This window comes from Marmota flaviventris, chromosome 2 (assembly GCF_047511675.1).
Source record: "Marmota flaviventris isolate mMarFla1 chromosome 2, mMarFla1.hap1, whole genome shotgun sequence".
NCBI classification, from domain to species: Eukaryota; Metazoa; Chordata; class Mammalia; order Rodentia; family Sciuridae; genus Marmota; species Marmota flaviventris.
The window spans coordinates 122,548,369-122,560,172 of record NC_092499.1 but is presented as its reverse complement, the minus strand read 5'-3'; the positions used below and the strand labels follow the sequence as shown (position 1 = coordinate 122,560,172).

General features: G+C 34.3%; 1 protein-coding gene across 1 annotated transcript in view; it reads left to right on the top strand.

Annotated features, from left to right (window-relative positions):
- Positions 1 to 11,134, top strand: part of Ireb2 (iron responsive element binding protein 2) — a 51,065-nt gene extending 39,931 nt beyond the window's left edge. The window contains exons 13-22 of the mRNA XM_027925914.2: positions 56 to 191; positions 1,450 to 1,534; positions 1,856 to 2,012; positions 2,355 to 2,479; positions 4,271 to 4,375; positions 4,469 to 4,611; positions 7,188 to 7,335; positions 7,419 to 7,541; positions 9,788 to 9,973; positions 10,701 to 11,134. Of these exons, the coding sequence (XP_027781715.2) occupies positions 56 to 191; positions 1,450 to 1,534; positions 1,856 to 2,012; positions 2,355 to 2,479; positions 4,271 to 4,375; positions 4,469 to 4,611; positions 7,188 to 7,335; positions 7,419 to 7,541; positions 9,788 to 9,973; positions 10,701 to 10,811 (1,319 nt within the window). The 3' untranslated portion in view covers positions 10,812 to 11,134. The remainder of the gene's footprint in view (positions 1 to 55; positions 192 to 1,449; positions 1,535 to 1,855; positions 2,013 to 2,354; positions 2,480 to 4,270; positions 4,376 to 4,468; positions 4,612 to 7,187; positions 7,336 to 7,418; positions 7,542 to 9,787; positions 9,974 to 10,700) is intronic.
- Positions 11,135 to 11,804: the final 670 nt, after the last annotated feature.

Genomic DNA, 11,804 nt, shown 5'->3' with positions numbered 1-11,804 from the left:
ACAAAAGAGAAAACACTCCCATTAATAAATACATCATTGTTTGTTGACTTTGCAGGTCTTTTGGCTAAAAAGGCTGTTGAAGCTGGTCTCTATGTTAAACCTTATATTAGAACAAGTTTATCTCCAGGCAGTGGGATGGTTACACATTACCTCAGTTCAAGTGGAGTATTACCATATCTTAGTAAGCTTGGGTAAGTGACAGTTTTATATTGACATTGGTGTTTAGTAGGTATTGAAGCTGCTTATTAGGGCTTTTCATATACAAAGAGAAGATAGAATATGCTATAGTTCTACTTGTTACTTTGCCATAACTACACAATCTCTGATGCCTTGAAACTCAGCAAACAGGGCATTTCTGATGAGCAGTGAACTGTGCTGGCTATTTAGAAGTAGAACATGTAATCACTCAGCTTCAGGATACTTAGTTGGAAAGAAAAGACAAATAAAAACCAGGTTAATAGTGACAGTATAAGTAGTACCTAGTACTATGTAATTTCCATGATTTGTATACAGTTGAATAAAATCTTAAGAGATTGTGTTTATTAACTCAATAAATAATTGAGGTTTTGTAAGGTTATTTGGTCTACAGAACATAGATTGAATTGTCCCTGAAATTTGGTGAAAATAAACATTTACATTTTTTATCAAAAAACTAATTGATGCTAGTTGTGTTTTCTGTATATTTTAAAACATACTATCTTATATAAATTATTAGTTCCTTTGAAAGCCTGATAAATTTTAGATGTTTTTGCTCTTAGAATAACCAAGTAATTTACAAGTATTATGCTCATAATCTTTTAGCTATATCATCTTGGAATTATTGACAGGTACCCTTCTCTAGCTTACTTGGTTAAGAATTAAAAGATTTATTCATAACAGAGTGCCTTATTTTATTTCTCTGGGGGGGTCTTTGGTGAAATTGCTGTAGCCAGATTGTCTTGATACAGTTTAAGCAAACATGTTGGATGTAAGTACAAAACAAATATTTTAAAAGGTTATATTATAACAAGTGGTATTTGAGAAATTTTTTCATGTAGCGTGATAGATGCTGTTGACCTGATAGGGAATGCCGGAAGTATCAGGGTCCTTCAAAGGTTTGCATTCACTACAGATAAGCATGAGAATTAAACTTGATTGCTCAAAATGTTGTGAAATTAATATATTGATGAAGTTTAATCTGTGTGTCATGAATATCATTTTGAATAGTCTTATTGCAATAATGGAAATAAGGGGCTGGGACTATAGCTCAGTGGTGGAGCACCTGCCTACCATGTGTAAGGTGTACTGGGTTTGCTTCTCAGCACCACATTTAAATAAATTAATTAAATAAAGGTCCATCGACAACTTAAAAAGATTTAAAAAATAATAATGGAAATGAAAGATAAGACTTGTCCTTTCTTTGCAAATGTGATATGCTATCTACTCATGTTTCATTTTTTTAAAATGCAGATTTGAAATAGTTGGCTATGGTTGTTCGACATGTGTGGGAAATACAGCACCATTATCAGAAGTGGTTTTAAATGCAGTAAAACAGGTAATATATGCGTATTGGCAAGATATCTTAGTGGGTTTTTAAAAAAAATTGTTTTGTTATTAAATTATAGAAAATATATATTGTTATATTTCTGTAACCTTTTGGGAAGAGTAACTTGTGAATTTAAAACAATTCAAAGAACTGTTTCTAGGTTTTTAAAATAGTTCCTATAAAGAATTAGTTTATTTGCAGGATTTATAAAATTTGTGATGTTTTTTATTTTCTTGCTCAGTCTGTAATATTAGAGATTGCTTATATGATTATCCAAGTTTGTATTAGCTCTTGAATGTATTCATTTGTGCAATCCCCCCCCCCCCCCAGGGAGATTTGGTTACCTGTGGAGTTTTATCTGGAAACAAAAATTTTGAAGGTCGACTTTGTGATTGTGTTCGTGCCAATTATCTTGCCTCTCCACCCTTGGTGGTGGCTTATGCCATAGCTGGCACAGTGAATATAGATTTCCAAACAGAGCCTTTAGGTATGTTTTCCTTTTTCTCTGTGTGTGTGTGTGTGTGTGTGTGTTTTTTTTTTTTTTTTCCCCCTAGAAGTTATTTTTGAAATGTTTTGTGTACCTCCATTCTTTGATTTCATAAAGACTTAAAACATATAGTTAATAATTTCTGTGTTCATGTGAAGAAATGTAAAATATACAAGTCATTAATCCTTTCAGCTGCTTAAGACTGAAGCACCCTGTTGCTGAGTTATTTCCTTAGTTTCTGTGATAATGTCTTTGAAAAGACATGAACATTTAAGGTAGTTGTTGTTTGTTTGTTTGTTTGTTTGTTTTTAAAGAAGAAACATGTTAAAATTTTTTAACCAGGTACTGACCCTACTGGCAAGAACATTTATCTACATGACATCTGGCCTAGTCGAGAAGAAGTTCATCAGGTGGAGGAAGAACATGTTATATTATCCATGTTTAAAGCACTAAAAGAGAAGATAGAGGTAAGAGTCTTGTTTGTTTCTGAAATAGTTTGATAAAGTCACAGTGTTCTTTTATTTCATGCATCTTACTTTCTGGCTAGAATAAAAATTTAAATTAGCCAGATATGGTGGCAAAAGTGTCTGTAATCCCAGCAGCTTGGGAGGCTGAGGCAGGAGGATCGCAAGTTCAAAGCCAGCTTTAGAAATTTAGTGAGGCCCTAAGCAACTTAGTGAGATGACTCTGTTTCTAAATAAAACATAAAAATGCTGGGGATGTGGCTCATTGGTTTTTGCCTCTGGGTTCAATTCCTGGCACACACACACACAAAAATAATAATAATAATTATGTTATTTTGAGTGCACAGTTTTTAATGAATTATATGGCCATTTTCTATCTGGAATTATTAATTACAAAGACAGTGCCTGGGATAGAATCGATTTTATTTAGTTATTAGAAATATGTGGTGACCACTTAACATTTGGTATCCTGAATGTGGGCACACTTCATAGAAAACTGCCCTTGTTTGTCACTCCCATTCAGATGGCTCAGAAATCAAAAGAAGTAAGAGCAAATCTTGCTTTCACCAATTCCCTAGCCATTTACTTTACCTTTCTAGAACACCAGTGATGTCTTTTTAAAGTGCCTTTTCAAGATGTTTTTATCACCTGTAAGCAAATTCAGATACACAAAAATTTATAAACAATATGAAATAAGGCAGAAACAAACAGCAAATATTTGTTGGGGCCTTACTATGTGTCAGGTACTCTTCTAGGTGGTTGGAATACATAGTGAATAAAGCAAAATTCTCATGAGGCAGACAGTGAAAATAATTAGGTAAATTGTACATTGTGTTAAAAATAAGATCTATTAGAAAAACATCAAAGAGAATCAGTTCTTCAAATTTGGGAAATAGAATGCAGTGTCATATAGGATGACTGTAAAGCTAACATTTAAGCAAAGCTTTGAAGAAAGAAAATGAATCTGCCACATAACTGAACAAAGATAAAGACTTTTCAGGTAGAGGAAAAGTGTAAAAGCCTTACAGAGGGAACTGTGGTGAGTACGGTGTGACTAGGGCATAAAGAATAGGAAGGATGGTATAGGATATGATGTCAGTGGGAAGATGAAGCTCCAGATCACCTAAGAAATTTTAGGTCATTAGAAGAAGAGCCTTTGACCCTAAGAAGGAGAGCAATGGGGGAGGTTTTGAACAGAGGATCACTTTGATAGCAGAGTGAAAATATTTTGTGGGGAGAGTTGGGTAAGGAGGATAGAATCAAAAAGACCAGATGAAGGTAGTACAAGGTATAAAAAGTGTTGATGGAATGGATCTTTGAGGTAGCAGTGGAAGTGGTAAGAAATGGTGAAATTTTGGATATAGTTTAAAGGCAAGACCAGTAGGCGGTGATAGGGCACAAATATATTCTAAAAATGTGGAAGTTTTTCTTTGTGATAACATTCCTAGAGATTAATAGCATATTTAATCTCTCTTTTGCAACATGTGTAGATCTTTATTAATTCTTAAGCTTTGGGGGACTCTATAAAGTCTTTTTGTTCAGTTTAAGTTGAAACTTAATTATTAATGTATTCCGGAGAACCTGGTGGGTTGGAATTTGACAGTCTTTATTCATTCTGTCAAAAATGTCATGATTTTATAAAATGTACTATGTTAGCTTTCTAAATAGATAAGGCTTTTTTCCCCCCCTCTTTTTCAACTGACCTAAGTATTACATTAATCCCTTGAACATTTTCCTAAGTCACTTTCTGACTTTTATCTTTGTTTTGTTAATCAACCCAAACTATATTCACAGATAGGAAATAAGCGGTGGAATTCTTTAGAAGCACCAGACTCAGTTTTGTTTCCATGGGACTTAAAGTCTACCTATATCAGATGTCCTTCATTTTTTGATAAACTTGTAAGTACTGTTTTTGTTTGATCTTTTAAAGATTGTTATAGACTAAAAAAACCTTGTGAAATATTAAATGCTTTGAACTTTTATACCTTGTAGACCAAAGAACCAGTTGCACTGCAGCCTATTGAAAATGCCCATGTCTTATTATATTTGGGAGATGCTGTTACAACAGATCATATATCACCTGCTGGGAGTATTGCTAGGAGTAGTGCTGCCGCTAAGTATTTGACAAATAGAGGGTATGTATACATGGTTTTGGGTGTTTTTGTTTACCTTCTTTTTACTGATAAAGAGGCTTATGCTGTGTTCTTTTATCCAGTAAGTAAATATTTTCTTAGGTAATTGTTAGTATCTGTGACTTAAGAACTGGGGGAAACCTTTACACCAGTCTTTGCTTATAATTTTAGAAATTGAAATTGCTATTTTAAATTAGGTCCATACAGTCTAAATAAACAACTGATAAACAAGATATTTCTTTTTCAGAGCTACTTTGTTGAAGTGTCACCTTCATTTAACCTACCAGATGAGGCCTAATCATTTGGTTCTAACCAGCTTCCCATTATTGCAGTACAATAAATGTGTGTTTTATGAGCTATAAAATGTACATTCATGAGGCTAGGGTTGATGGTTATTAAATCAAAAGATAACTTCTTTATCTATTTATTTATTTATTTTTAGTTGTAGTTGGACACAATACCTTTATTTTATTTATTTTTATGTGGTGCTGAGGATTGAACCCAGGGCATTGCACCTGCTAGGGGAGTGCTCTACTGCTGAGCCATAACCCCAGCCCCAAAAGATAACTTCTTGATCCTAAAATTTTATAGAAACAATACATTTGAATGTAAAGGCCATTTATACAGGAAATACAGATCTAAAACTGGAAGATTTTATTTCATTTCTATATGATAATGATGTAAGTTACTCTATTATACAACTGTTTTGCCATCAGGGACAGTTTTGCTAAAAGTAAACTTTGTAATACTGGTTTCTGATTAGCTTTTGGATGCTTGTATGATGCTTGAACAATTCAAATTGTTCAAGTGTTTTTTTTTAATTGAAATATCTGATAAAAATCAGGGCTATATAACTTGGTTTGACCTGTAATAATAATACATTGCTTTTATTACAGAGTGGTTACAAATTAGTTTTCTTGGCTGGGAAGTAGCTCAGTGGTAGAGTGCTTGCCTACCTAGCATGTGTAAGGCTCTGGGTTTAATCTTCCAGCACTGCAAAAGAAAAGAAAAAAAAAATAACTCAGTTTTACACTTTTAAAACGTATTATGAATTCTTGAGTACATTTAATTCAGTAGTTCTCATCAGAATTTTCTAAAAAGACACCCAAATCCCTACCACTCCCATCCTGAACTTAGAAGTTTAAATGTATAATTTTATGTACATAAAAGACCAAATGAGAGGCAGATAAAAGTTGTTGTTGAAGTACTTTTGTCCAGTTATTTATCTTTTAAGAAAAGTCATTTATATAGTTAAAAGTAAACATTCCTAACACCCACATTGTGGGGGTGTTTTTGGTGGTTGATTTTTTAAAATTTTATTTTTTTTTTTGGTACTGGAGATTGAGCTCAAGAGTGCTTTATTCTTTCTTCCCCCCCCCCCCCCCCCCGTTTTGGTTTTTTTTTTTTTTTTTTGAGACAGGGTCTTGCTAAGTTGCTGAGGCTGTTTCAAACTTGTGATTCTCCTGCCTCAACCTCCCTAGTTGCTGAGATTACAGGCATGCACAAGTGTTCTCTGCTAACAGGGAGTTTGACTTTATAAATGTTTTCAGCTAAAAAATGAAGAAGGAATGATTGAATTTAGTATCATTGCGTTTTCTAGTCAATCTATACAATGATGATCAGTCACTGATAACATTCCAGGAAAAGACAATTGGATATAATGTGCCTCCCAACCAAAGTACATATAACCTATGAAGCATTGTTTCCAAAAATTAAAAAACCTAAATCTTATTGAGTCACTGGATCTGACGTCTGGTTTACAAGAAATAAGAGGACAGAAAAACATGTTATATGATACCATTGGGTTACAGTCAACATAGTCTAGACACAGAAAACTATATAGCAAATGATCTAGTTTCTTTAGATAAAATACAAGGAAGGAGTTGGCAGGGAGGGAACATATAAATTATAACAGATTTGAAATCAACTGAATACATTTGTAAACTGTACTTACATGCTGATTTGAACAAACCAACTTAAAATAGTATGGAGGGATGGGTTGTGGCTCAGTGGTAAAGCACTTGCCTCACGTGCATAAGAGCCTGGGTTGATTCCCAGTGCTGTTTTTTAAAAAAAAGTTGGGGAAAAATCAAGGACATTTGACTATTGACTGATATTTTAAAAAATTATTTTGAGTTTTTTTTTTTAATGAGGCTTAAGGATGACATTTTTTTAAGTGTAGATGGACGCAACTTCTTTCTCTTTTTTTCTCTCTCTCTTTCTTTCTCTCTCTCTCTCTCTCTTCCTTTTTTTCTCAACCCCAGCCCCAAGGATGGCATTTTTTAAAAGAAGCCATATGTTTTTTAGAGAAACATTGGAACATACAGTTAGAATATAATAGAGTTTTGCTGAAAATGAATTTACTAGGTGTGATTATAGAGGAAAAAGGAATCTATGAATTGTTTATTATAGGTTGGTGTTAGGCTCATAGATATTTCACTGTTCTGTTTTCTCTATTTTTGTAGTTGCTTGAGTTTTTCCACAATTAAAAAAATTTTTTTTGAATTAAGTTTTACATTTCAGTAATGTGTGGTTATTTTCCATTGGAGTAAAAACTGACTTTTATAATCTTTTCGTAGCCTTACCCCTCGTGAATTCAATTCTTATGGAGCCCGAAGAGGTAATGATGCTGTGATGACAAGAGGCACTTTTGCAAATATCAAGCTTTTTAATAAGTTTATTGGAAAACCAGCTCCCAAAACAGTTCATTTTCCATCGGGACAAACGGTAAGGATATATACAAAGTATTGAGGCAGTTGCTCACAAAATCAAAATTTGTATTAAAGAGTTTGTGTCTATTTAATCTACAGCTAGATGTATTTGAAGCTGCAGAGCTGTACCAGAAAGAAGGTATCCCACTGATTATTTTAGCAGGAAAGAAGTATGGTTCAGGAAATTCGAGAGACTGGGCTGCCAAAGGACCATATTTACTGGTACTGATTTTTAAAATTTATTTTCATAAGCTTAAAATAAATTTTAATATTCCCCTTTGTCAGTAACATCCGCCAGAGTTTATTTAGCTTATTTGGGTGACCTCATGTTGATGGGTTTCTTTTCAGTGATTTCAGATCATATTTTGTACTCATCTAGTTGTATTAAATACTTTGATTATTTATACCTATTGATATTTGTACTTTGCTACTTTTCATTTAATTTTCACTGATTTGCTCTATCAAAGGTTAAGAGACTCAGAGGTAGTAGATCAAATTTCTCTCTCTCTCATCCATGCATGAGAATACATGTGTAAACTATATTCTCTCTGTCTCACACACACACCCCTCCCCCTCAAATATGAGATGATGGTGCCTGGCTATCTGCTTGGAAGACATTTTTCTTTAGATGGCTTCTTTGTTGCAGGGCAAGTAAGCACTTTGCTGGAGATAATCATTATGTGACGTGTGCTTGCTGCCATTTCATATTTGAAAGTGCTTCTTTTTATAGCTGTAATTGTAAAACAGCTGGCCAAAGTGCAGTCTTCATAGCCTATTATTCATACTTCATTCTTTTTGAATCTTTAATCTCTTCCTTAAAATGTAAACACTCTAAGGAATTGTAGGAATAAACCAGATTATCTTTATTACAGGTGTAGGTTCCTTGTATTCTAAAAAAAATTTGTCATATTTTTTATATTGAAGGCTTGGCTTCCCTGATGTAGTAGGTGATTCTGGCTCTCCATTCAGATAGACATTTAAAAACTGGGTATGATCTGGATTTTGTCTATTAGTAGGTCTTACATTGGATGATAAACTAACTTTGTCATTCAGAAGCCTATATGTCATTATCTGTTTGAGGCCATTCAGTTTCTTCAAGGAAAGAGACTTAATTCAGAATGCAGACATCAGCTTAATCTCCATCTGGCTTTCTCAGGCCAGCCTTCCCCTATGCTCACGTGTTCTTAGCAGGGGTGAGTCCTCCCAAGGGGTGAAAATTGCTTTGTAGGTGGTTAAAAACATTAAAAAAAAAAAATGCTGTTTTCATGTAAAGTACAGATAAACATAGTACATAAACAAATACACAGAATGTTTGCGGTATTAAGATTTTGAAAGGAATGGGGGAAAGATGGAGGAAGTTGTCATTAAGTGGGAAAATCTTAAGAGGCTCCTTAGACAATAATGGAAAAAAATTATAGAGCCTCCCTAATTCATTTTCTCCAAAGATTAAACATTTTACTTTTATCAGACTGGGGATTGAGCTAGGGATCGTACTGCTTTTTGTACACTTTTTAACCAGTACCTCAATGTTCTGAAAGTTCCATATATCTCTAGTCTCAAGACTTCCTTGAGCCCTGTTTACAGACTGACTTTATTGAGATCACTCTCTAATTTTATCATGCTTCAGTATCAACACTATCTGATAAATCAGTTGCCTATTTCTGTTTTCTAAATATTTATAGAATTTTCTCATTCCCTTTGTTGCTATATGAGTTTAGATCGTTATTTAAATGGCATTTCCAGAGAGAATGTTAGTGAACATGTTAGATCCATCATGTTTAAACCGAAATCCTCCTTAGGAGTCTACATGATGTCAGAGTAGCCACCTATCTTCTGTAAATAAAGGCAAAATATGAACTTTTATTAAAAATTCTTATGTGAGTAACTCCCTGAGCTCTTCCTATATGGTACGCTGTCAGTGCTTAACCCTGAAGTGGCAGGGGTAGGCAGAACAACAGGGACCTTTTAAAAAAGGGAAGTAAGGAAGTAGGGGGCAAGTAACAGCCATTGAACTCAGAGGCACTCAACCACTTATCCACATCCCCAGCCCTATTTCATACTTTTTTAGAGACAAGAGTTGCTTAGTGGCTCGCTGAGGCTGAAGCTGGCTTTGAACTTGTGATCCTCTTGTCTCATCCTTCCATGCTGCTGGATCACAGGCATGTGCCACTGTGCCTGGCTAACAGGGTACTGCTACAATTAACTTTGACCTTTTCCTTCTTTTTTTTTTTTTTTTTGGTGCTGGGGATTAGAACCCAGGGCCTTACGCATGCAAGGCAAGCACACTACCAACTGAGCTATATCCCCAGCCCAACAATTAACTTTGATACAACAACACTGACCTCAGTATAGGGTATTAGGTCAAAAGTATTTACAAAAAGTTCCAAGAAGATATTTTTATTTTAAAATGCTCAATAAATCACCTTTTAGAAATGATTGGAGGAAATAACAATGTACATTTGTTACAGGGTGTGAAAGCTGTTTTGGCTGAAAGTTATGAAAAAATACACAAAGATCATTTGATTGGAATTGGCATAGCTCCACTTCAGTTCCTTCCAGGAGAAAATGCAGATTCCTTGGGTCTCTCTGGCAGAGAAACATTTTCTTTAACATTTCCTGAAGAACTGTCTCCTGGAATTACATTAAACATAAAGGTATTTCTAAAATTTTCAAATATATTATTGCACCGTATACTCAAGTAAATGGTTGTAAATTGAATATGGAAAGAGTTATAAATAAGGTTCTGTCAGTTAGTGTATATAAGTCCTAGTTTAAGATGACTGTTTCCTACATTCTTAAACTGGGTAAATACAGTTTATGTTCTCTGAAGAAAAGTAGAAAGGAACTGAGTGCTTAGTCTAGATAAAAGACATGGAGGGAAATCTTGACTTCCAGTTACATGTGCCAACTTCTTCCTATTTTTTCAGCTTTCTCTCTTGATCTAACTTTAACCCAAAATGAAGGCAGAAGTTCGGGGTTAGAATAGAATTTTACCTCTAAAGGGAAAAAGGCAGAGTAGTAGACATTACATGCAATGAATAACTTGGTGTAAAATGAATATTGATAATGAGTAGGAATTTTCACAAGTTAAAATCTAAATCATTTGATTTAGTGTTCTCGGTAGTGTGATACTTGTCATTTAGAATTAGTAATGAAAATACCTGTTTTTCTACTTAACTGTGAAGCCTGTAGTCAGATAGTCAGGTGTTTTTCAAGCAACAAAAGGGTTTTAGGCAGTCTGAATTTATGAAATTAGAACCAGGACAGTCAGACAAAATGTGCCAAGTAGTCATTGAACCTGAAGACAAATGATCTTAACTACTACTAAGTAACACTTTGAAGATTTTACCACTCACATTAGATGTTTTTCTTTGTTTAAAGACAAGTACTGGAAAAGTATTCAGCGTGATTGCTTCCTTTGAAAATGACGTGGAAATAACATTGTACAAACATGGAGGATTATTAAACTTTGTGGCACGAAAATTCTCATAGTATCTACTCACCGTGGATGTCTTTGATAACTGGTAACTGCAAACCTTTTGTGCTGGACCCAGGAATCCTTGCCATGGAGCTGCAGATAGTCCCAGTATACTCACTTATTTCATCCATGGATGTAAATGATTATGAATCAACGTAGTGACTGAAATGAAATCTTCTTGATTTTAAATAATATACGAATGGTGCTATTAACATTGCTAAAATCAATGTGTGGAGTGTGTTGTGGAAGAGACCTGTAAGTATGGGTTGGGGGGGGTGCGAATATTTTATCTCAGACCATTTTGTAAATAAAGGCAGAATTTGAACTTGTGTTAAAAGATTCTTATATGAGTAATTTCCTGAAGTTGTTTGTTTAGTTTTGCACCTATAAAACTGTACTACTGTTTGTTGGTTTAAGAGTAGCAGATTGAAATGAGAGAAACCAAAGTAGACTCTAAAATAGTGGATATTGGAAATCTGATTTATTAATGGACTTTTTAAGTATAATAATTCCTTTTCAGAATTGAGCTGGACACAATTGGCATTCCTACTTTGTAATATAAGCCAGGTTTATCCTTTGTCTCAGTCTAACAACAAGGAATAGAACCTACCCCACATGAAATCATTCTGTCCAGCCAAAGTTTCCTCCACATCTGAAGATGGACCATTGCAGAATATAAATGATTATGTGGCACACTGTATTTACAGTGAAAATATGAATTGTCTTGATGCAGCCCTTAATTTTTCAGTAATTTGCCACTGTGCCCCTCCGGCAAGCCTCAGATGACATTACATTAATTGGATGAGATCATTTTGCTCATCTTATGTGATACTCTTACTTCTGTTACCTACTGTAGATATCACCAACTGACATTCCACATTCATTTTATGGATGCTAAAGAGAACTTGAATCATTAAACTCTAGCTTGATTTCCTCTAGACTTTTAAATTATCCACCCTAAATTATATGGGTGCTCACCCCTAAGCATTTTTTAAATGTTAATACTT